We start from the raw sequence: 24,205 nt of genomic DNA on the forward strand, positions 1-24,205 counted from the left end.
CTCACTGCACGGGTTCAGAGGAGGTTGCCTAAGATTTTCCATAGAGAAATGGTCGGAGCTAGGGGCAACCCAGTTTATTTTAAGGTCAATAGCAAATCACCGCTTACCTTTCAGGAAGAAGCCTCCTCTGAAATACCCTACCAGTCATTTTTTGGAATGTCTAGCAACCAAAGTTTCCCCAGAAATGACTCAAATGATAGAAGAATTGAAGAGCAAGGGTGTGTTAGAAAAACCTTCAACTATAGACCCGGGTTTCTTTTCAAAGATGTTCCTAGTCAGGAAATCAGATGGTGGCCTGCGCCCAATTTTCGACCTCAGGGGTCTGAACTCATATGTAGCAACGAGACATTTCCATTTAATAGCACAAGTAGATGTGATAGAATTCCTTCAGGGGAACGACTGGTTAGCCAAGATCGATATCCACCAGGCGTATTTTCATCTGTGTATCGCGGAGACACACAGAAGATTTTTGCGTGTCATATACAAGGACGAGATCCTCCAGTTGACAGCATTACCTTTCGGCCTGTCCTCAGCGCCCCGTACGTTTGCAGCAGTCTCAAACTGGGTGGCCGAGGTCCTCAGAGGTCGAGGTATACGTCTCATTGTGTACCTGGACGATTTTTTACTGGCCTGTCAGGACAGAACCAAGCTATTGGCACAGGTTGCGGAAACACTGGCTATCTTGGAGTCCTTGGGATGGTGGATAAATTACAAGAAATCCATTACCAATCCCACACAAAGGCTGGAGTACTTAGGTCTAATCTGTCCCAGATTAGACCTAAGTATATAGTATAGTATAGTAACTCAAAATCGGACAATAGCCTTACCAACTCAAAAAGTTGTAAGTATAAAAGACTGCCTGAGAGGCATGTTGCGCCGAGACAGCTGCTCGTTAAGAGAGCTTCAGAGGATGTTGGGCATGTTAAACTTTGCCAACCACGCGAATCCTCAGGGCCGGCTCCACTGCCGGAGGTTACAACTCTTCCTAAAAAAGTTTATTGGGAAAGGCCCAAAGAGAGTATTGACTCCCAGTGTGCGAGAAGACTTGAGGTGGTGGTTGGATGCAGTAGAGAGCAGTTCAACTCCACTAGAAAAGAGACAGGTAACTCATTTCTTAACCACAGACGCAGCGGATGCGGGCTGGGGAGCGAGTCTAAACGATCAGTATCTGTCAGGAAGGTGGGCTCCAAACCAAAGAAACTGGCACTCCAATATGAAGGAGATGTATGCCGTCTTTGCAGTGATCAAGTCTCAGAATTCACGGTTACAAAATGCACACATTCTGGTACAATCGGACAACAGAACCCTAGTAGCGTACATCCGGAACCAGGGCGGAACCCGATCAATAAACCTATTAGGACTAACAACCAGGTTGCTGGAACTGACTTGTCAGCTCAATATACAGATGACAGCATTCTACTTGCCAGGAAACCTAAACGGCATTGCAGATCGCTTGTCAAGAGGAAGACCAATACCAGAGTGGCATCTGCTGCCACCAGCCACAAAGAGAATATTCGACCTTTGGGGGATTCCAGAAGTAGATCTGTTTGCATCAAAAGAGACCGCTGTTGTACCAAGGTATGTGACTCTAAACTCAAGAGATGGCTCGGCTCTTTTTTGCGACGCCTTCAGCCAAAAGTGGATCTTTCAAACAGCATGGATATTCCCACCTCCAAGCATGATACCCAGAGTCTTAGCACATCTCAACAGCGCAGTGGGGATATACTATGTAGTAGTGCCCCAGTGGACCCAATGCTTTTGGTTCCCGGACCTGCAGTCCCGCGCAGTGGTTCCTCCTCTGCAAATAGAGAATCTCCAGAGAGTTTTAATAGACTGGACAACAGGGATCAGCCCACCTCAAGTGGACAGATTAAAGCTTCAGGCTTGGAAGATTATGGGTGGGAGGATCAGATAACCGAATGGAGTAATGAGGAACGACTTTTGTTAAGAAAGAGCTGGCGTCCAGCTACTTTAAATACCTACAGTGCACCGTTAAAGAGGTGGCTACGTTGGAGTAGAATACATAATGTGCAAAGTAAGAGACCTGAGGGTAAGGAGGTAGCCAGATTTCTGGCTAATTTGTATTTACAAGAAAAGTTTGCATACAGTACAATTTTATTACATAAGTCCGCTGTGGCAACATACTGTGCAGCAACAGAAAGCTTATCAAAGAACTTCTTTATTAATCAAGTTTTAAAGGCTATAAGCCTCTCCCAACCACATTCACCTAAATCCCCTGTGTGGGACGTTAATATTCTGTTGGAGTGGTTAAAGACATCTAAGGTTACCAACTCTTTGTTTGAACAAAGCAGACGAACAGCACTTATCCTTTTACTTGCCTCGGGTCGAAGGCTCCATGATCTGACCCTGCTAGAACTCAGTGACCAAGGGTTTGTAGAAACTGACCATACTATTACATTCTGGCCTAGATTTGGTTCAAAAACGGATACAAGCATTCATAGGCAATCAGGCTGGCTTCTAATAAGGCATCAAGACCCAAAGATTTGCCCAGTTACTCATATAAAAAAATTGATTGAGATCTCAAAGTCAAGACGGGACCAAGATAAAAAAGTAGAATCACTTTTTATCTCATTATCTGGAGTTGTAAGACCTGCATCTAAGACAATGATTGTAGGATGGGTAAGGTCAGGATTTAGATTAGCCAAGATTGATGCTTCTCCAGGTAGCATAAGATCAGCAGTAGCTTCTCGGGGATGGTTGGACAATAGACCAGTTCAAGAGATACTAGAGAGAGGTAATTGGAGGAGTATAAAGACCTTTTCAAGATATTACTGCAAAAATGTAGACAGATCTCAGACTAGTGAAGCTGCAGTAGGTTCACTTTACAATAATTTTAAAACAGTTTAATTACAATACCTATTGATTTTAGTGATTAATGATTTGATCTCAAGATTAAGACTGAACTATAATTATATTTTTGGTTTCACAAAGCTTTCATATTATTTTTGTTAACTTAATCATAAGTTTGATTGTTATTTTATATTTCTTTTATTAGTTATTAATATAACAGTAGTATCTACAAGATACAAATGATTTTGGTTCCTAACTTTTAGATACATAAGGACATTTGTAAAATTGATTTCTCTTAATTAGAAGTTAATAAGATTTATAATTAAAAGTTTTTAAAAAAAAAAAAAAAATCTTATTATTTTAACAATTTGCTTTCACATTGCATTCTTGTGGTTTGTTATTTCTGATCACCAGCAGATATCAAACAGGTCTTCAATTCATTGCTGTGTTTTCGGAGGCATATAATATGACTGTTTTGCATTACAACAAAACAGGTATTATATGTTGGAGAAAACACAGCAATGATACAAGGAGCTTGCTGATGATGAAGACTGCAATGACGCTCAACAGCTACAATGGCGGTAAAGTACTTATGGCGCCCTCTGGTGCCAGAAATAGAAGGTATTTTAGATTAATTATCTATGATAGTAAGAAAAGAGTACAGAATCATAAGGACTGCTTCTTCATTTCATTGCTGTGTTTTCTCCAACATATAATACCTGTTTTGTTGTAATGCAAAACAGTCATATTATAGACGTTGACAGATTATAATTTAAAAATGTTCCAGGGATGCGTTACGTGTATGCCTGCACCTGGTAGAGAAATCCCTGCAAAGAATAGTTAGAGGTCAGAAGAACGCAATGTACACGACGCAGAAGAGCATCGAGAACAAGGCCGGCACTGCAACCGGATGGAGGGAACTTCTGATGAGTGTTGGTTTTAGGTAAGCCGTTTTGATGTCACTCTGAAATTATCATATTCCATAAGCATTTACCAAATAACGACCTTCCTATATTTTTCTACTCATATTTGATCTGGTCTTACATAAAAACTAAGTTTCTTTAGTAATCAAAAGACAAAAATCATAAACCTTTATTCAAAATAGAAGTGTTTACACTTTCTTATTGATTATCGAAAATCTACCACCGGTTCGGAATATAATACTCTCAGACCTCAGACCTGAGAAGAACCGGCGAAAGAAACTCAGGGGGATTTTTTATTTTTTTTTTATAATGTCAATCAACAATTTACAGTAATAAACATATTCTTGTTATTTAAAACAGCCAACTACTCTCAAAGTATCTTCTACGTTACTAATTGAGTATCTTTATTCTACTTTCATTTGGAGGTCAGTTGAATGTTATATGCTAAAAAAAATTCTGCTTCAGATTTGAACCGGCGGCAAATGGAATACCCTCAAGCGTATTCTTCCCTCAAAGTGATCCTGAAGAAAGATTGACGCAATGTTCTGCCAGTCTTCAAGCACTGTTGGGTGAGTTTTTTTTTATGTTATAGATTGGCGGACGAGCATATGAGCCACCTGATGGAAAGTGGTCACCAACACCCATAGACAATGACGCTGTAAGAAATATTAACTATTCCTTACATCGTTAATTTGCCACCAACCTTGGGAACTAAGATGTTATATCCCTTGTGCCTGTAGTTACACTGGCTCACTCACCCTTCAAACCGGAACACAGCAATACTGAGTACTGTTATTTGGCGGTAGAATAACTGATGATGAGTTACCAACAATTACATAAAATGAACAAATCAAGAGGAGGTGTCTCAGTGGTTAGAACGCGTGCATCTTAACCGACTGATTTTTCAGGTGTTTTATTTGTGTTTATAATTCATCTCGTACACGGCGGTAAAGGACAACATCGTGAGGGAACCTGCATGAGTCTAGTTTCATAGAAATTCTGTCAACCGGCATTGGAACAGCGTGGTGGAAAATGTTCCAAAACCATCTCCTTAGGCCTTAGGCCTCCTTTTCCTGTGAGGAGCAGTGGCAATTTAGAGACTGTTGTTGAACAAATTAATGTTACAAATTAAGGATTACTTATAAAGAGAAACGTGTGAATTTTCAGGATTGACTCCAACAACGCTGCAAGCATTGTCTAAACTTATATCGAACGGCGGTGATGTCGCAGACGATATCATTGGCGTGATCCGCTCCGTCATATCTCAGTTCTCCGTCAAGAACTTGGAAACTGATACCATCGAAGTTGCTGTTAATGTCAGGTCAGTAACCGAGTTATCCAAACCACAATATGACCGTAACATAAGCAACCATTTTAATCATTTATAAGTCAAACAAACCTAATCTTTAATCACACTTAAAAAAATATAAAATATTATTTTTTAAATGTTATTATTGTATATGTTAATTATTTATGTGTGTATGATTTAAAATATAACCATTAAAGTATAAACAGCGAAGGGAACGATATTTTAATATTAAAACAAATCAAATCATAAGACCTCTGTCATCTTGATTTCATGGGATAATGTACCCATTATAAGCAAGTAAAGTGATACTTAGCTTTAAAATATTAATCGCCTTTACTGCTAGTTATAATCGAAGAGGCGAATAAAAAACTTATTGGTTCTTCTTTCATGGAGCTCTTATTAATAATCTGTGATGGAGTAGTGTCCCTACCAACCCTCGGAAAACACGAATAGCCTTAAATTGGTTCTGTGAATGACATCCTCTTCCTATCCTTACTCATGATAGATTTCTGCCCCGTCGGACGAGAGGGCAGTGTAACTGTATTTGAGTAATAATAGTACATTTGAAGATATATCATCATACCCGATTGTGGATTTATTAATTTTCTAAAATAATGATACTATAGATTATGGCGAGTCAATGGATGTCATGAACTGCTGGCATCCCTGGGCTTCGACTTAGCGGAGGTCGGTCAAGATGAGGTTACACTTCGTACTGGCAAAGCAGCAAACAGACGACACATACAGTTCGTGCTTCAAGCACTACTTGCTTTGTTTGGTAAGTACTAAACTAAAGCATCTTAGTTCAAGATTTATTTTTATTATTATTCAGCCTTTTACCTTACGAAGCCTCCCCCATAGAACGCCAACCATCCCGTTGGGTGTAAGTCGGGGGTTTAAGGGGAGTCGACAACAACCTAGGCTCCCTACCGTCAACCTCACCTGCTCGTGGTGCATCCTGCTAATCAACGAACGAGGCTCTGGCGACCGAAATCGTGGCGGTATAACCACACAAATGCTGGAATCCGAAAATGCTAATCCTGATAGCGGGCAGCAGCGCTATTAGTGAAAGATTCCAGCCACTGCGGTCACCAACCCGCCTGTCAAGCGCGGTGACTAAGGCAAAAACCCCCCTATGAGCGACGACACAAATTCACGGCCCCCAATTCCTGGCCACGGTGGCCAGGAATAGTGCGATTACCGGGCATGGTAACGGTGCGATGGGGGGTGCTAAGAATCCCCGGGCTACGGCAGGATACCACAAGATTTATTATAAAACATATACTATATATTGTCTGCTCTTCTATAGATACGCAAGAAGCACCTCGCAGCCTTAGTCTAGGGTCAAGCTCCAGCGTAGAATCATTGGCATCCATCGACGACGGAGATTTGGAACCACATTCAGATGGCGAACAGGCACCGAGACAGCATCGACGTAAGCCATTTTTCCTTTTATGATAAAACTCAGTGTATTTTCGTTTATGTACAATCAATCATTCGACAAAAAGATTTTTTATATATAGCTTTGTCGTCTTAAACTTCAAGGTATTGTTGATAATCCAGCTCTTATAAAAATAATAATGATTTACAGAGGAAAGTGTCTCGTCGGTGCCACCGCCTCCATTGCCGCTCGGGTCGTGTGGCGGTGCCTTCACGATGTACGTTCGCGGCTCCAGCTCCAGCACGGAGGTTGGTCGTGGCGAGCCGGACGGGCGAACCGCCCCGCCACCCGCACCGCCTCCGCCCAGATACCGTGGAGAGAGCGACGCTGCCTTCACCCCCTCGCCACCTGCCGCCCCGCCCTCCACTTCCACCGCACCTCCGCGCGACGTGTCCCTGGCACTTGCCCACCAGACAAAGATCAGGACGCTCTACACGAGACGTCCTCCCTCGACCGACGACTCCGACTGGGAGAGCTCCGGTCACGACACAGTCCTCCGCCGCCGGCCGGAACACTCGCACCAGAGGTACTTAGATGCTTTCTACGACCTCGCCTCGGCTCAAACGCGACGAACCGAGGAGGATAAGGCCGATCAGGCGATGAATCAACCTTCGACGTCAAAGAGAGCTCCGAGACCGAAAATGGGAACGAACGGTCGGGACTCGATGGCTCAAGTGAGACATATGAGCGGTGAACTGACGCCCACCATTTCCGAAGTGTACCACGAGAGAAACATCGGCTTAGGACTTGCTCCTCCGCTTGCGGAACTTCTGCTAGCCGAGGAATCTAAGACTGAGATGCGAGCGGCAAGTTCCAGTGAAAATTTGCTACTACAGAACTTGGAAAAATTGGGATTACTCGGTGATACGAGCGAGTCCGACGAACGATGGTGTAGTCCCAGTGCTTCTAGGCCATGGCTGACTGCCGCACCGCTGGAGACAGACATTCATAGTTCAGATTTAACGACAGCGGAAATAATAGAACGCAAGAACAAATTCAAAAAAGACACTGAGCCTAAGAGGAAAGAGGAGAATGTTTATGATTTGAAACCTAAAGAGGAAAATCCAGGACCGAGTGGAATCGAGAAACGATCAGTGTCTCCTTTCTCCGAACTTTCTAGAAGGGACGAAGGGGATGGACGAAGTATAGCCGATTCGCACTCATCTTATAAGGCGTTAGTTTTGAACCCTAGAACGCCGTTCTTACCGGAAGAGGGGGAAGCCGGTATCAGTGCTAGTACCGAGGGGGGTAAGACGCACCCGCGAGTTCGTCGACCCCCCGTCCCACGAGCTAGGCCTGCATATACGACACTAGACTTTCCACCGAATAATAAATTGTGATTAAAAAATTTAACAGGACGACATTATTGTAAAACGACAGTTTAGCTATTGTTTTGTATATGAAACTCTTCAAACGGCTATGATTGCACAAATGTATGTATATTTTTGTAAAAATACTTTTTTAATATAAATATGATATGATATAAATACTTCGAGTAACTAAAAGTAAGTAGATGTAACGATTCGATTTATGATTTTCTTAATAGTTTATTTATTTTAGCTTATTTCTCTTTTTAATGATATTGTTAATGTTTTGTACCTTATAACTTTTAGTATTCAATATAATTCTTGCCATTTCATCAACCTCTATGTAAAAATGTAACTATAATTAAATACAATACTCGCACAAGTTATGAATTTGTTTTATTTCTTCAATCGATATTATTGATTTTAAAATAACAAATTTTATTTATTTTGATGAAGCTGAGATGAATTCTCGGCTAGAACATGTAAGTGATTTATTTATTTATTTAATTTATTAGATCACCAACAAAGTACACACTGATACATGAAAGCACACAGTTCGTAAAATAGAAAATAAAAGAAGTGGTACCTCAATTACAGGTGATAACTGCATGAACAGTAAGGCAACATATACATTAAAGCACAAAAAAAACAATAAAAGACTAATCAAAATAGAAGGTTGCAAAACAAAACAAATCAATTAATAAAAAAAATAATAAACTAAAATAAAAATAATAATGAAAACTAATATGAATAATTAAGTATTACTTATTAATGGCATTATGGACCTTCTAAATTTAAATGTATTGTTGGTAAAGATGTTTACATCCTTGTCCATGTCTACGCAATTAGGTATAGGTCTTTAAAATTCGGTTTATAGGTGAACTATGTCCTAGGTTTGATTTTGAAGCTTTAGTTTTAAACAATTTACGCCTGTTCAAGCGTAAGCATTTTGTTGGCGCGGAAATACAGATGAGTGACAGTAGTTTTGGACAGTCCAAAATGCCATTAATGAGTTTATACATAAAAAGGCTATCCTGCAAGCATCTTCGATCAGCAAGCGATTTCATTTTAAAATGTATTAACCTATCTTTATAGTTTGGTATTTTTTTAGCCAACCCGTTTTTATAACATAGATGCCACAAGAAACGTTTCTGAACACTTTCTAATCTTTTGAATTAAACATCATAGAAGGGATTCCATACAACGCTGCAGTATTCCAGTCCGCTGCGGACAAAAGCATTATATAAAGTAATTAGGGTGGTTGGGTTTTTTAAGTCCTTACAATAACGTGATGATATTGATATAGTTCGAATATCGGTTTTTCACATTCGGCAAGCACCATTGAGTTTGTAATTAGCTTCACTGTTAATGACATTTACTTTATTTGTGTTCATAATCTGAACTCGGAACCGCGGCAAAGAAAAACATTTCGACGAAATCGGCGTTGGTTGGTACGGTGGAATTAAAATGTTTTAATGTTCGTTTATTAGACATTTTTACATAAAAAAGCATATTATTTGTTAAAAAAGCATGTTATAAATTTTTTTTCGTGTAAGATGAACAGCGTTTTCATCTTTCGTTTTTTCCTTTTTGTGGCATCGTACTGCTGTGTAGGCAGCATTTTCTTTTTATTTATTTATGCCTCTTTTTATAATATTTCTTAGATATTATTTAATTGTATTGTTATTTTAAGTTTTTGTTTTTTTTTTTTTTTTGTTGTTTTGTTTATGTCACTGATGTCTCAAAACGATGCTTACAAATAAAAAAATTCTTTCTTTCTTTCTTCAAATGGGTGGTAAGTTAATTCTGTAATATTACGAAAACGAGCAGATAGAAATATTTGATACATATATATATTAAAAATAAAAGTGAGTAAGTGCACAATATTAAGCTTCTAATTTACGTAATATCTACAAAAGTACATCGTTAAGCGAAAAAACATTTATAATTTTATAAGTATATCGTCCGTCGTTGCGTTCCACACTCATATATAAACGTAGCTATTTTTTCTTAAACTACCTCTATATGTATGTATGTATGTATGTATGTATAGATATAGGAATATCGCAGCTTAGACGTTTTCGTTCTGAAAAATTGGATATTGTTAATTTAATTATATTTTGTTTTATTTTTTCTTCAAATCCACCATTTATTAGATAAATCTTATAACCTACCTTGATCTACAAAACAGTGTATTTAATTGATTGATTCCATTTGTTGAAGTACACATTTACGAAAAGAGCAAATCAAAGGGCTATGCGCGGAATTTTCTATACGATAACAAAACTGACGACAATCGCAAGAGCACAAAAGTTTCCGATATAGCTCGAAAAATATCTGAACTGAAGTGGCAGTGAACGGGTTACATAGCTCGTAGAACTACAGCCGTTGAGACAGCGTTGAGCGGCGTCCACAGAAAACGCGTGGATAGGCCGCCAAAATGGACCGATCTAGTAAGGGTTGTGGGAAGAAACTGGATGCGAATAATGCGAGGCCGGCTTTTGCACAGATTGCTAGGGCACGCCTTTGTTTGGCAGTGGACGTCTCCCGAAATGCTGATATATTTTATCGATGAATTGAATAGTCTGTGATATTCAAAACGTGACAATTGAACTATTATAGAAACTTTATAAGAATAATTAAAATAGATTTAACCTGTTAAGTGATAAAGTGTTCTATTACAATGACATATTTTTTTCCTTTACTAGTGTATATCATTAGAAAAGCGCATGAAATACGTAAATGTTGGTTTATCTATGTGCCTTTATCGACTAGAATATAAAAAATACTTGTGTGTGGATGTATTTATGACACGCGTGTATCCACCAAACCGCTTTGGAGCACCGTTATGAAATAAATTCCGAACCTTCTCCTCAAAAGAGGTCATAACCCAATCATAATCCATTGACAAATTGTTTGCATTAACAAATAGCGTATTCTATTTTTTTGTCTTTGAATGTTGTGTATGATATATAAAGCCGTCCACAAACTCACCGTACGCAGCTGTAATTATATGGTTTAATGAAATTGACATTGAATTCCAATGAAAAGGAACTTCCATTACTAGTAATTACAATTAATTGCATACCAGTAATTACAATGTGTCATTCGAGTTTTGTGAAGCTATCGTCTGTTATAAAAACTGTACATAACATTATAATAATGATTTACAAAACACACCGTTTCACCCGTAAACACCGGTATTCATGAGCATGCCACTCCGAGGTCCCGGGTTCGATTTCCGACCAAGTCGATTTACAAAAAGTTCATTACTTTTCTATGTTGCCTTGTGTCTGGATGTTTGTGGTACAGTCGTGTATCACCGTAGCGTATACTTCTGATTTTCCAAACGAAAGTCCTTAAGCTACTTACATTGGGATTAGTGTATGTGATATTGTCCAATATTTATTTATTTATAAATGGTTGAACATACAAATTATAACGGATGCTTCTACCATGTACTGATTTTATTCTTTCTTTTTGTAAATAAGATTATATTAGATTGTTGTCTTTTTATACTTCATAAAAACCCAACCTCTATACACGGAATAAGAAAGCAATTCGACGTCTTTTCATTTGTTTTTTTATTATAAATTACTCGATGCTTTCGGCGATTTGAATACTAATACAATTTTTATTTATGATTATTTATCTTGGAATGTTTGTTTAATGGGTTTCATGCTGATATAGAGCCATTCTCAATTATACCACGGACCTGACCTGAAATTTTGCATGATGGTTCAGTTTCGACGAAAATGAATTGATATTAAATTGCATTCAAATAATATTCATTTGAAGTATGTGATTTGTCCACAAACAATGAATTTTATAATACGAACATACTTTTGGTCAAATATACACATTAAACTCAATAACAAATTTAAACAACTACGTACATAATGTCTTCTACATAAGTAAAAAAATTTCGAGCAAGAAGAGAGAGAGAGAATGAAACTGTACGTTCCGCATGATCTCTTGCCGTGTCTGAATACCATTCCATCAGACTTCAGCAAAGATATTTATTTCAATTCGATTATTTTGGTTTTTTGACCCAAAAATCCTAATTTAAACGAACGTACTTAGTTATTTTTATTAGAATGGGATATACTTCACATTTAAACCCATTTAAATTAGACGAGAAATAAACCCTCTACTTTTTATGTATATGTGATTTTTATATAATTTAATTTCTCGGAGTATTATTTGCAGTTGATTTTTTTTCGTTAAAATAGCATATTATGTTTTTCTTGAATTTACTTTCACAGCGGATATAACGCAACTCTCATATCTTTATGAGTATTATAATAAATGTTTCTAGTTACAATATGAAACCTTGGCTTAAGAAAACTTTCAATTTATTTACCTAATCGGAATTTGTTAATTCAGAAATTATTTTACGATTTTGTTACCTATTATTTTATCCAAAATATTATAATTGTAAAATAAAAACATTCATGTGACTATAAGAATTACAGATAAATAAAAAATAAAATGCGAATAACCGCGTTGTTTTTTTTCAAATTTGCAATCGTTTGCCGGTTTAAAAATTTTATTCTACATAATATTTAAACGATTATATAATATAAATAATAAAAGGAAACATATTAATGTCCTTTGTGAAATTTATTTGGTTTTTTTTTACAATATAAATATTGCTCACGGAATCCTAAAAACTAAAATCAAAATATACTGTCAAGTAGGCCTTTACAAGCTCTTATGAGTCGTAATAATGTAGAACGACTAGCGACCCGGCCTAGCTTTGCCTTCCTATATTTTTTTAAAATTATCACTGTCTCTTTATTATATTGTCCTAATGTCCATGTATTGTATACAAAAATCCTCGAACCACTCTATCTATTAAAAATACCGCATCAAAATCAGTTGCGTAATTTTAAAGATCTAAAAATACATAGGGACAGACAGCTGTAAGCGACTTTGGTTTATACTATGTAATGATATTAAAAGTAAAGCAACTACTGGATCAAAAAAAACCGACAAGAACCGTAAGAGTTCAAGATAAGATCACATAACTTCAAACAAATAATTAAAAATATTTATTAAAACCTAAACGTAAACCTTTGTTACATCTAAGCCGCGCCATTATTATTATAATCACTTTAAAATACAACATGTAATAACTGTCTTTATGCAAGATTATATGCAAATATGTTAATTAGCTCGTATGAAGTTACTATTGACGAACTATTTCGTGAAATTCCTTTTTGTTAAGAAACGCGGTTAACGAGCGGAACGACAAATAGAATCGACTTTTATTTAAAATTGACCTCGAAATATTATGGCGTCGCTTACGTCATTTCGAATTACGGTTTATTGAGGTTAAGTTATAGAATAGGCTATTTGACTGGTTTTTAAAATCCATTTTATACTATTTAGTAGAAGTTAAGGAACCCAGTAAAAGTTGTGTTTTTTAATTCTAGTACTTATTTGACGAAAAATATCATATTTAAATAGAGCGCAAAAACGCTACTTGGACAATATGGCGCTGTAATGGGGTCGGTGACGTCACTTTCTTGTATTTTAATCTGTGGTACATAAAGTAGAAAAGCAAAGTTTACAAGAAAGTGACTTCATCATAAGCCCGGCCAATCAGGAGTGTTTTGTGTCACGTGACAAACGTTTGGAAAAATGCATTTTTATTTATAGATTTTTATTATATATTTATTTATTATATATTTATTTATATATTTTAGTAAGTAACCATTTTTAAACTCATAATATACACTGATTACAATAATTCACACTTTATTTTTCGCATTGTCTAATAGCCTATTATAGTTAAAATATATTATGAATTACTTACAATTTGATTATGTCTGTTATGATTAATTATGTATTAAAGATGTTAAAACGTATTTGCTCATTTCAGAAAAACAATAACCGACTAATAAGATAATAAGTAAATACCGAGCAGAAGTGAAAAAATACAGTTAAATTCATATGCTGTAAAAAGGGCGATGATAGCTTTTTTTGTGTTATGATTTAGTGTTTCTTTTTCCATTTCAATTGCCACCGGCACATTATCGAAAGAAGATGACAATAAAATTGTTTCTGTTGTATTCAAATAACCAATAAATATGTGCATTTAATACAAAGCGAATACCAAAAAAAGTATATACCAAAATATTACAGTCATTTAAAACGGGATATTTACAAAGTTTTTTATTCTTATTTGGTAGAGCTCTTGTTCACGAGAACACGAGATAAACTATATGCTAACTAGATACTAAAAATAACTGTCTTACTAAAAATAATCATCTTCATTTAAAATCTCATATATTAATAGAACAAAAAATAATGAAAAATTAATATATTTATATTTGTACATTCCATTTTTGTCAGTTTGTTCAAGTATGGAACGTCTGGACCGATTTTGACGGGACATTTACTGGCAGATCGCTGATGTAATAAGAAGTAACTTAAGCTTTATTTTAAAGTTATATATCAAATCATACTTGAACCCTCCGCAATGTCCAACTACTGCCCAGTTCCACACGCTACCTTTGTGAGTGCCCCCACTCCGTTGCCTAATACAGAATTAATAAAAAATAATAAAATCTACGAACTACCTCCTACAAAATTTTTGTATAAAATTCAAACACGCTCGAAGTCGCGGGCACAGCTGGCTATGTAAGAGAATAACGCTCTCATAAGATTAGATCAACCTGTTGTATGAGGTCGTGACAATCTACTTTCTTCAACTTTTGGTTTCAAGGTTAACAGTACTCTGAAAATATGAGATATAAAAATATCAAATCGACTTCACGTGGAATAAATTAAAATTCCAATAGTAGCAGAAAGCTATCATAATTCGAATAGCTATATTGGTACATTATTTAGTATGACAATCGTGATACAAAAACGTGCCGAATGTAAACCAAAAAAAAAAAACAAAAGCACGTCGTATTTTAAACATAGCTGTATGTTTTTATTTACGACTTATATCTCAATCTTATCTTTTATCAGAATATCTTTGAACAATGATATCATACCCTGATCACAGATCATAATCAAACGACGAATAAATAAAATAAGACAAGTTTATAAGGAGTAAAGTTTTTAGGAGCAATTATCTAAATATGTTAGCTTGTTTGAAAGAGCGTTTAATAAATAGCTCCGTGAAAATTGCACAACTAAACTTGAGCACGTAATCGGTAAATGTTCGTATAAATTTTATTTATGGTTCTTTATTTATAATTAATTGTTCAATCGAACAATTATTACAACAAATTTCTGTGCCGAGTTAATAATACAAAACTCTCTTTTAAATAAAACTAGTTATAACGGATTTTAATCGCGTATATTAATTATTTTGGACATCCCGACGTTTCGAGCACTTTACATCGTTCGTGGTCACGGGTAGTCTACCCGTGTAACTAGTTTTATTTAAATGTGTAATAATCGCGAAAATTTAAGACAAAACTCTCTTTGGATTAAAAAAAATGGATGTAATTATTTGTCGGTAATAAAGCACTTAAATATTCTTTAAGTAACAGCCTCTTAACAACCCACTGCTGTGATAAATCCTCCTTTTCCATTTGAGGAAAAGGTTTAGAGTTTACACCACCACGCTACTCCAATGCGGATTGACGAGCAAGAGATGAATTATAATAATACAATTTATCGCTGTAAAATGCCGTAGAATATTAAATAAATTGTATATTTAATAAACAAATAGTAAACTGCACGAGTATACAAGTTGGACTCGCCCACCAAGTATTACATACTGATTTGTAGGTAATAATTATAATTTCAAAAATTAAGGTACGTATTGTCAGATATATGTAATTTAATCTTTTAACTTAAATATCAAATTGAATCTAGATTTGTGAGTAGTAGTGGTTGATAATAGGTTGTTTTTTCATTTGTCGTCTTAGATCCAAAACTAAACATCAGAAAAATAATAAAAAAAAAAGTTTAAGCTTGTGCCAATGAAGCCCTTTCATATGGCACACTTAACTCGAACGAACGAAGTATAAAGGATCGGCAACGGAGGAAAGGCGAGGTCGGTCTTACGATGACTCTGACGATGCGTATGCGCACAACAATTAATCGTGGAACGTTATAGTTTACAGTTCTTAATTTTTTTGTTTGTTTTGTTTTTTTTTATTGTATAGGTTGGCGGACGAGCATATGGGTCACCATCACCCATAGACAATGACGCTGTCAGAAATATTAACTATTCCTTACATCGTCAATGTGCCACCAACCTTGGGAACTAAGATGTTATGTCCCTTGTGGCTGTAGTGTGTGTTACACTGGCTCACTCACCCTTCAAACCGGGACACAACAATACTGAATACTGTTATTTGGCGGTAGAATAACTATTTATTAATATGAGTACAATTTGAAATGCCAAATGAAACGAACCAGTTTTAATTTAAACACAGCTACAGCTTACCATTACGTCATAACACCCCCCCCCCCCTGTAATATATTTTTCCAAACAAAAAAGTAACACATTCCGAACGTAACGTAGAGAATTGACTGGCGCTTTTATACACATGATTTAATTTATCGATACAGCAAACAATGTTAGACATGACGTTAAGAAATTATAATTGTACATAATTCGTTTAATTTACGCTATGCGAAATGTGTATTAGCAAAGTAATAAGTAATTACTGAACGATGCGGATCGTGCGAGCTTGACAAATTGTTTATTTCAATAGATTTTTTACAAAGTGCAAACATATTTACGACGACAACAAACAAACGTCAAAACATTACAAGTTATGTGTATTTCTAAAGCTTTGTATTGATATACTGTTTTTTTTTTCTCTATTTCGTAATTTACATGAACCTACATTTTGAAAACAAAATAAAAATACGGTCTGCATATTTTATTGATTTTTTATAAATGATAGATTAAATAATTAGAATAAGCTCACAAGAATTGCCACCTGAAATATATTCAATATAACCCAGCGACTTATTTTAAAAAAATATTAGTGAAAGTGTTGTATATGTATACAGTTTTGTATTATAAATAAATAGATTTATTATTATTAAAATATAACATAAATTGTACGGGGCTGATATCATGTCTATAGATTCGAGAGCACTAAAGCTGCTCTATATTTTAGATATCTAGAGCGAATGTGCGCTACTAGACTACAAGCTTACCATCAAGTAGGCCAGTTATTTTAAGTATAAAAAATCACGGATCTCCACGTTAGGTACAGGTACAAGATAAAAAAAATCTATCAAGTCAGATCAGTTATAAGTTCCTGTAATTTCTCCAACAATTTAAAGTTATACAATAAAATTAAATGTACAGTCAGAATAAGAAAACCTTCGTCAGTTTACAAATTAATTCCTTTATCAAGTCTGAAGCTCTTAGGACCTTTTGAATCTAAACATCAAATCATTGCGACGCAATACTTCACTCTCAGGAGCCGAGATGGCCCAGTGGTTAGAACTCGTGCATATTAACCGATGATATCGGGTTCAAACCCAGGCAAGCACCACTTTATATAAGTGCTTAATTTGTGTTTATAATTCATCTCGTGCTCGGGGGTGAAGGAAAACATCGTGAGGAAACCTGCATATGTCTAGTTTCATTGAAATTCTGACACATGTGCATTCCACCAACCCGCATTGGAACAGCGTGGTGGAATATGTTCCAAGCCCTCTCCTTAATGCGAGAGGAGGCCATGAGCCCAGCAGTGGAAAATTTACAGGCTGTTACTTTTACTTTTTACTTTACGTCACTCTCTATCGATAAAGCAGATTATCGCTCATACTGTGCACACGAAAATAGATCTTAAGGTGACGAACATTTTCCTACCCTGACTGTACATTCCAGTAACATGCTATTGAAATTACCGAAATCAAAATAGTTATTCAATAATTACAATTTCAAATATAATAGACTTTCATACGGAATAACATATTGAGTAAGTTTTACAGTGAGTCAGTGACACACTTTAATTTGAAACTTTCAAACATTAGTCTCAATTGAAAGTGTTCAAACACGACCATTGAAATTGATTTATTGTACTGAAATTACCTTATTATTATGTTTGGGCTGTTAAGGTGGACGCCTAATTGTATATTTGAACAGTATTTTATGTTTTGTTTTTCACGTTCACTGTTCACTTTACTTAATTCCTTTTTTATTATACTTAGAAATTTTATGACTTTGTTTCATGTGTACTCAATTAATGAGTACCTCAATATAATTACATTACAGTTAGGTTAAGGCAATTACATTGTTTTAAGGGTATGGGTTCCGCACTATGATTTTCTGTTATCTAAATTTTGTTTGTTAAAATTTTTAATTCCTGTCAATCGTTAATGTCAATTGAACAAAGTCCCAGGATTACCCTGCTATAAACGTCCTCGTCACGTATCGGAGAGGTAGGTCGTTTTCATATACCAGTACCCCATCCTTCTATTGCTTCAATTTCATACGAAAAGTATCAAATTATGCTGCACCAAGAATCGAATAAAAGCTCAAACTCCTTAGTTTTAATCACTTTGTCAAAATAACTCTACTTTTTATTCGATTTTTATATAAATAGTACATTTTATTAAAGCCAATTCTTCATTAATATTGTGCCAATTAGTAATAAGTAATCGAAGATTCATCATTATCGTCAACAGACTTTTTTCGCCCACTGCTGGACATAGGCCTCTCCAATAGCACGCCACTGCGATCGATCTTCGTCTACTCGCATCCAGTTCCTGCCAGCCGCCTTGCCCACCACTGCCCGAGGACGTTCTACACTACGTTTGCGGAGACGCAGTCTCCACTCTAGAACACGTTTTACCTAACGGTTATCAGTTCTGCCACGAATATGGCCAGCCTAAAGCCACTTTAGCTTACTTATCCGATGGACTATGTCGATGAGTTTGGTTCTCTGACGGATCGCCTCAGAATTGAAATTAAATTAAAATTAAAATCGAAGATTATGATTAATGCATCTGACGGTAGTAGATTAACTAAGGAGTATTACCGGTTTATACCGGGTTTGTCCGGTATAAATACGATTTCAATAAGTATTTTAAAGGATCATTGCGAAACACGTCGGTGTCCCATTTGTATTCACCGGCGAACCCTACAACATAAAGCACGTTGACACTGTATCATGACTGCTCATATTTCTGCATTGTGTAAACATTTATTTCAACATTCCAAAGTTTACACGAAGCGGGCGTTTGTCGAAACATGATAAACGATAATATGTTTTAGAGATGTCATATCACTGGATTTAAGAAAAGAGATTTACTATCTTAATATACGGTACTTATGATATACTGGAACGACAGACCCGTTAGTGGCGTTACGATCACGACCGGTATGTATGGTTCTGGACGATACAGGCTCAGGTTTGAATTGCATCGGGAAACATTAAAACTTATTGGTTCTTTTAGAAATTAAGAAATTCTCAGGAGCAGGTCAACACATTCTTTTCAGCTTGTATGTTATTCTTTATGATTTAATATTTTGTTTTAAATTAAAAATAAAATACAATTAGTTTATTAAAGAAAAAAGCAACGGATAATAATACGGTTTGTTATCAATAAGCAGAGTGTTTCAAGGGGAAAGTTTATATGTATAATACATTATAATAAAAATAAGCTGAGAATTTCAGATTTGGTAGCTGAAAAAAAACAACATTTTTTATTGAACAAAATCGACAAGTAGTCAGTTTAACGATAAAATTATCCTTTATTCAGCTATTGTTGGAATTTCTTGAGTCATAACTCAAAAATAGATACAAACATATCTGGAGTAAGGCTTAATCTCCGAGAAACTATATGGTCCCCACATATTATCGCAGAGCATAGTAGTAAAATACTTTATTTTGTTTCAAAGTCTTCTGTCAAAGGGCATATAACACTTCGATACCAAAGTTTCCTTGCACAGATTAAATATAACACAATTCAAATATCCGACAATTAATTACAATGTTGCCGTAATGAACTCAAAATATCACACATATTCGAGTTATTTATGCGGAAACATTGAACCGGTAAATTTACACTTCCGTATTTAAAAACAAATTCATTACCAATTAAAAAAAAAGTTATCGATTTGTCGGTTAATCACTCGAAAAGTAAATTAATTGTAATGATTATTTCTACTTTAATTCAATTACAAATTGTCGGAAATTCGGACATAAAGATGCACAGAACAGATCAAAGTGAAGACGATTACTCTTTCCCATTAAATGTTTTTCCTCTAAATGTTGATAGCTAATATGTATATTTTTTTGATATTTTACTCATACGCTTACTTGATTTTGTAGTAACATAGTCCACAAATAATTTGGTATTAGAAAAATACCTAACGTTGCTGTCTTTTATTTAGTGAATGAACGCAAATACCTGTTTCACTGTTTAATTCCTTAACGAAACCTTGAGCTACGAGAAGTTATTTTAATTAGAAACAAGTAGTTTCCTTTTTATTTTACTTGACATTTAATCTGGCCTACAAATATCTTTAACTCCATATGATCTTTACTTCGAGGAAGGCTCCTTAAAAATTATAAAAAGATTACCTATATTTTTTATTGTCTTTATGACCGGACTACTCCCACGCACTTACGTCAAAATACCTTAACTTGCCAACTACCTTATATTGATTTATCTATATTAATATTATAAATGTGAAAGTAATTCTGTCTGTCTGTCTGTAGCTCTTTCATGACCAAACCTCTGAGCCGAATTCGATGAAATTTCGTATGAAGCAAACTTGAACTCCAAGAAAGAAGGACGTTTTTTGCCAGACACATGACAACAAACTACCTAAAACGCGAACGACTACTATTTTGTTATACATTCCAAGACAAAGATACTAAAATATATATATCGTAAACAATAACAAAATAGGTATAACTATATACGTACTATAGTAGTATCGTTGTAACAAATATATAAAAAGCTGCTAATAAACCTTAATATTGAAGTATAAAAAAACTTCTAAACTTCTTAGTACCTTGTAAATCCAACATCATCTGTATTATAATCGCTTGGTATTAACTAAAACAGCCATCAAAACGTATCAATTATTACTAAGTTACTAAATCATGAAATAAAACAACCGAATAGTAGGGCCTTGAACGCGAACCCTTCATCTCGTAAAATAAGTACAATGTCAACCGGTACATTTATACTAAATGCGCTATTTGCAACTATCCGATACCAGTTGGTAATCCATCGCGTGCGCAGCGCTGCGCAACGCGGCGTTTTATTATCAGAAGCCAAATTTACATTAATAAAAATATCGACTACTTTTTTAATTTTATTATTCCGTATCGAGTCAATAGATTACAAGTTTAACATTTTTCAGTTTAGTTACATAACTAGATAATTAGCAATTTAGTCAATGTACTAATGTAATGCGTTTTTTTTTCTCATAATAAGCGCCACTTATTATGAGAAAAAATCAGAAAATCAAAATTTTAAGGTCGACCCGAAGTTCTACTGATGTAAAATTTTATAATTTGTTTTCTCACTTTAGCGATTGTTAACGATTTTTTCTTCAGAACGGAACTAAGCACTAGAGTATACTAATTGTACAATAGAGCTGGTACGCTACATATAATACGTTAAACATTTGCATAACCGTTTTGTTTACACAACACAATTGAAGTATGACTTCAACTCAAAACGGTAAAAATTCCTTCAAACGGCACTTCAGCTCATTTTGCTTTAAATCGCATTTAATCCATGGTTTACGAGCTTTAAAACATTATATCGGTGTTAAATGTAGTTGGAGTATTAAATTCATCCTCGAAATATCTGTCATTTTTATTATTCGACTGCTTAAAAAGGAAAAAGATTAAAATTTATTACATAGAGGGTCATATCTCCCGAACATTATTTCAAGAAAAGTGTTCGATATAACATCACGTATTATTCAAAAATATCCGTGGAAAGCACTTCACTGTTTACGTTTAAGGAATAATCGTTAAAATTATTGCTATTTTTATTTTATATAAAATACCGATATAGATATGTTTATCGGACTAATAAAAACGAATGACTATCTTTCTTTAACGGAAAAATGCGTAAGTGATCGACGAAACACTAAAATAAAAATGACCGTAAACTTTAATATATATATATATATATATATATACGAGCGTTTGACTTCGTTCATGGCGGTTATTTTCAACGGAGGATGGGATAAGAGCCTAAGTGTCTTCGCAATCACTGGTGCATCCTCTATCTCCTCACTCGTCATCCGATTGGATGACAATTGCACAGGACCTGTAAAAGCACAGAACCAACAACTTTACCTTTTTCCGAGGTATATCCGTGTTAAAAACTACTTCCAAACTTCGTGATGCAGCTATGATTTTTTTTAATTTGTTTATTTTAAGTTACAGATTGACGAAGGAGCAAATGGGCCACCTGATGGATAATGGTCACCAATAGTGCTGTAAGAAATATTAACTATTCCTGACACCACCAAAGCGCCATCAACCTTGTAAATTAATGTTATGTCTGTCCCTTATATCTGAAGTTACACTAGTTCACTCTCTACTTTAAACTAAACGCAACAACACTGGGTACTGCTGTTTGATGCACAAAGCCCTACAACCAAGAGAACTGACTACAACAAAGTCCAACATTATCCCAATAATTCCCTTTTGATCTGAGCCGGTTTTCGAAGCCAAATTTCGAACTGCAGTCTTCTGAACAAGCCGTTCGAGCAATGAGGAGATTGATGTAAATAAGTTGCAGCGTCGGATAATTAAATACTTTGATTGCAATCATTTAGTTTAAAGCTTGATTCTGGATGGCTGGATGATTCTGAGGTCAACCGCTACTTGTCATTAAAAAAAAAAAAAAAAAAAAAAATGTCAACTGTCAATAGCATATGACGGATGGTGTCGAAAACAATATAAATACAATAATCCAGCTATCGATTTGTTGTATTATTTATTGAATATTTATGACGAAGATGGTGACCCCGAACTAAATAATCTTGCAGGTTCCCCGTCAGGTATATCATTTTCAATAATCGTCTCGTGTGTCCGAATTATCGTAAAATGGATGTTTACTCTGTCACTCATATTTTTGATATACAATATTCTTTTTATAATTTATTAATTAAACTATATAAGTATAATATCAATTGTTACTCGTGGTTTCCCACGATAGTTCTAATTCATTGCGTTTGGATTATGCTATTACCTACAAGTATTCCGTTATCTTATCGTATTTATATATTGTAAGCAAATAGATAGTTCATCTGTTTTTGCGTTCACGTATATGCACATTTGGCTTCCTCTTGAGGTAACCCACCGAAACCAACACTTGTGGACAGGTAGCCCTAAAGATTTTCCTTTGTAAAATAGGAAGGCTGGAGAGCTCTTAGCTCTCCAGCTGACCATCTGATAGTAAGTGTTTTCCATCGCTCATTAACATTAGTAAGATCAACATGCACTATCACGCTGAGAGCTAAGAACATTGTGTAAGGAATACTTATTTATGTAGTTATATTTATATTATAATTATACATTTATTACACTCATGTTTTGCTATTGCATCCGATTTCTTAAAAGTGTAATCGATTATGGAACGTCACATGACTTTAAAAATAAAACAAGATGTTTTCCCGCGCAAAATAATTATTAATAAAAACAAAAGAGAGTCGCAATGGAATGTAATAAATCTTTGGGTTTTAATCTTCAAGAAAACCTATATATAATATGTTTTTATAAAATAAAACAAATAATAAATAAATATTCTGGGTATCGTGGTGTATTTATTAATTGTTATGTATTTCGTTTTATACTTAAGCTTAATGCTCAAATCTTTGGGATCGATGTGGCCTAAAATGCCTTGACCTTGAACGTAAGTTAAGTAGCAAAAAACCACTTTACAAATGTAAAGTACGGACGAAGGTTTGTGCTTTTATACCTTATTATAACGATCACTTTGATTGATTAATCGATTATGTTTTCACGCCCAATGAAGCTGCCACAGCATAAGATTAAGTGCTCTCGAAAATTCATTTTCAACTCGTGTAATTCCATTCATAGTATTGTACGTATCAAAAATAAAAAAGTTAAGTGCGTCGGAATATATTATGACTTTCATTTTAGAAGCCGAGATGGCTCAGTGGTTAGAACGCGTGCATTTTAATCAATGATTTTGAGTTCAAAGCTAGGCAAGCATTACTGAATTTTCACATATTGTTCATGTTAATTTATGTTTATAATCCATCTCATGCGTCGCGAATAAACCTTAGTGAGAAAACCTGCATGTGTATTATTCCAATAAGAGTCACATACGAGTATGTATCCACCAACCCGTTATGAATCAGAATCAGTATTGCGATAAACAAGAAACGGTCTCCTCAAAACGGAAATAAGGTCATAGCCCAGCAAACTGACATTACCAGGCTGTTACTTATTTCTTATTAGATGGGACT

The 24,205-nt window shown here is 35.2% G+C and overlaps 1 protein-coding gene across 1 annotated transcript in view; it reads left to right on the forward strand.

Moving 5' to 3' along the window:
• Nucleotides 1-8,157, forward strand: part of LOC124532779 (tetratricopeptide repeat protein 28) — an 84,666-nt gene extending 76,509 nt beyond the window's left edge. The window contains exons 37-42 of the mRNA XM_047107847.1: nucleotides 3,599-3,754; nucleotides 4,200-4,303; nucleotides 4,902-5,055; nucleotides 5,670-5,821; nucleotides 6,353-6,478; nucleotides 6,635-8,157. Coding sequence (XP_046963803.1) covers nucleotides 3,599-3,754; nucleotides 4,200-4,303; nucleotides 4,902-5,055; nucleotides 5,670-5,821; nucleotides 6,353-6,478; nucleotides 6,635-7,824 — 1,882 coding nt within the window. The 3' untranslated portion in view covers nucleotides 7,825-8,157. The remainder of the gene's footprint in view (nucleotides 1-3,598; nucleotides 3,755-4,199; nucleotides 4,304-4,901; nucleotides 5,056-5,669; nucleotides 5,822-6,352; nucleotides 6,479-6,634) is intronic.
• The last annotated feature ends 16,048 nt before the right edge of the window (nucleotides 8,158-24,205 follow it).

This window comes from Vanessa cardui, chromosome 10 (assembly GCF_905220365.1).
Source record: "Vanessa cardui chromosome 10, ilVanCard2.1, whole genome shotgun sequence".
In the NCBI taxonomy this organism is placed as follows: Eukaryota; Metazoa; Arthropoda; class Insecta; order Lepidoptera; family Nymphalidae; genus Vanessa; species Vanessa cardui.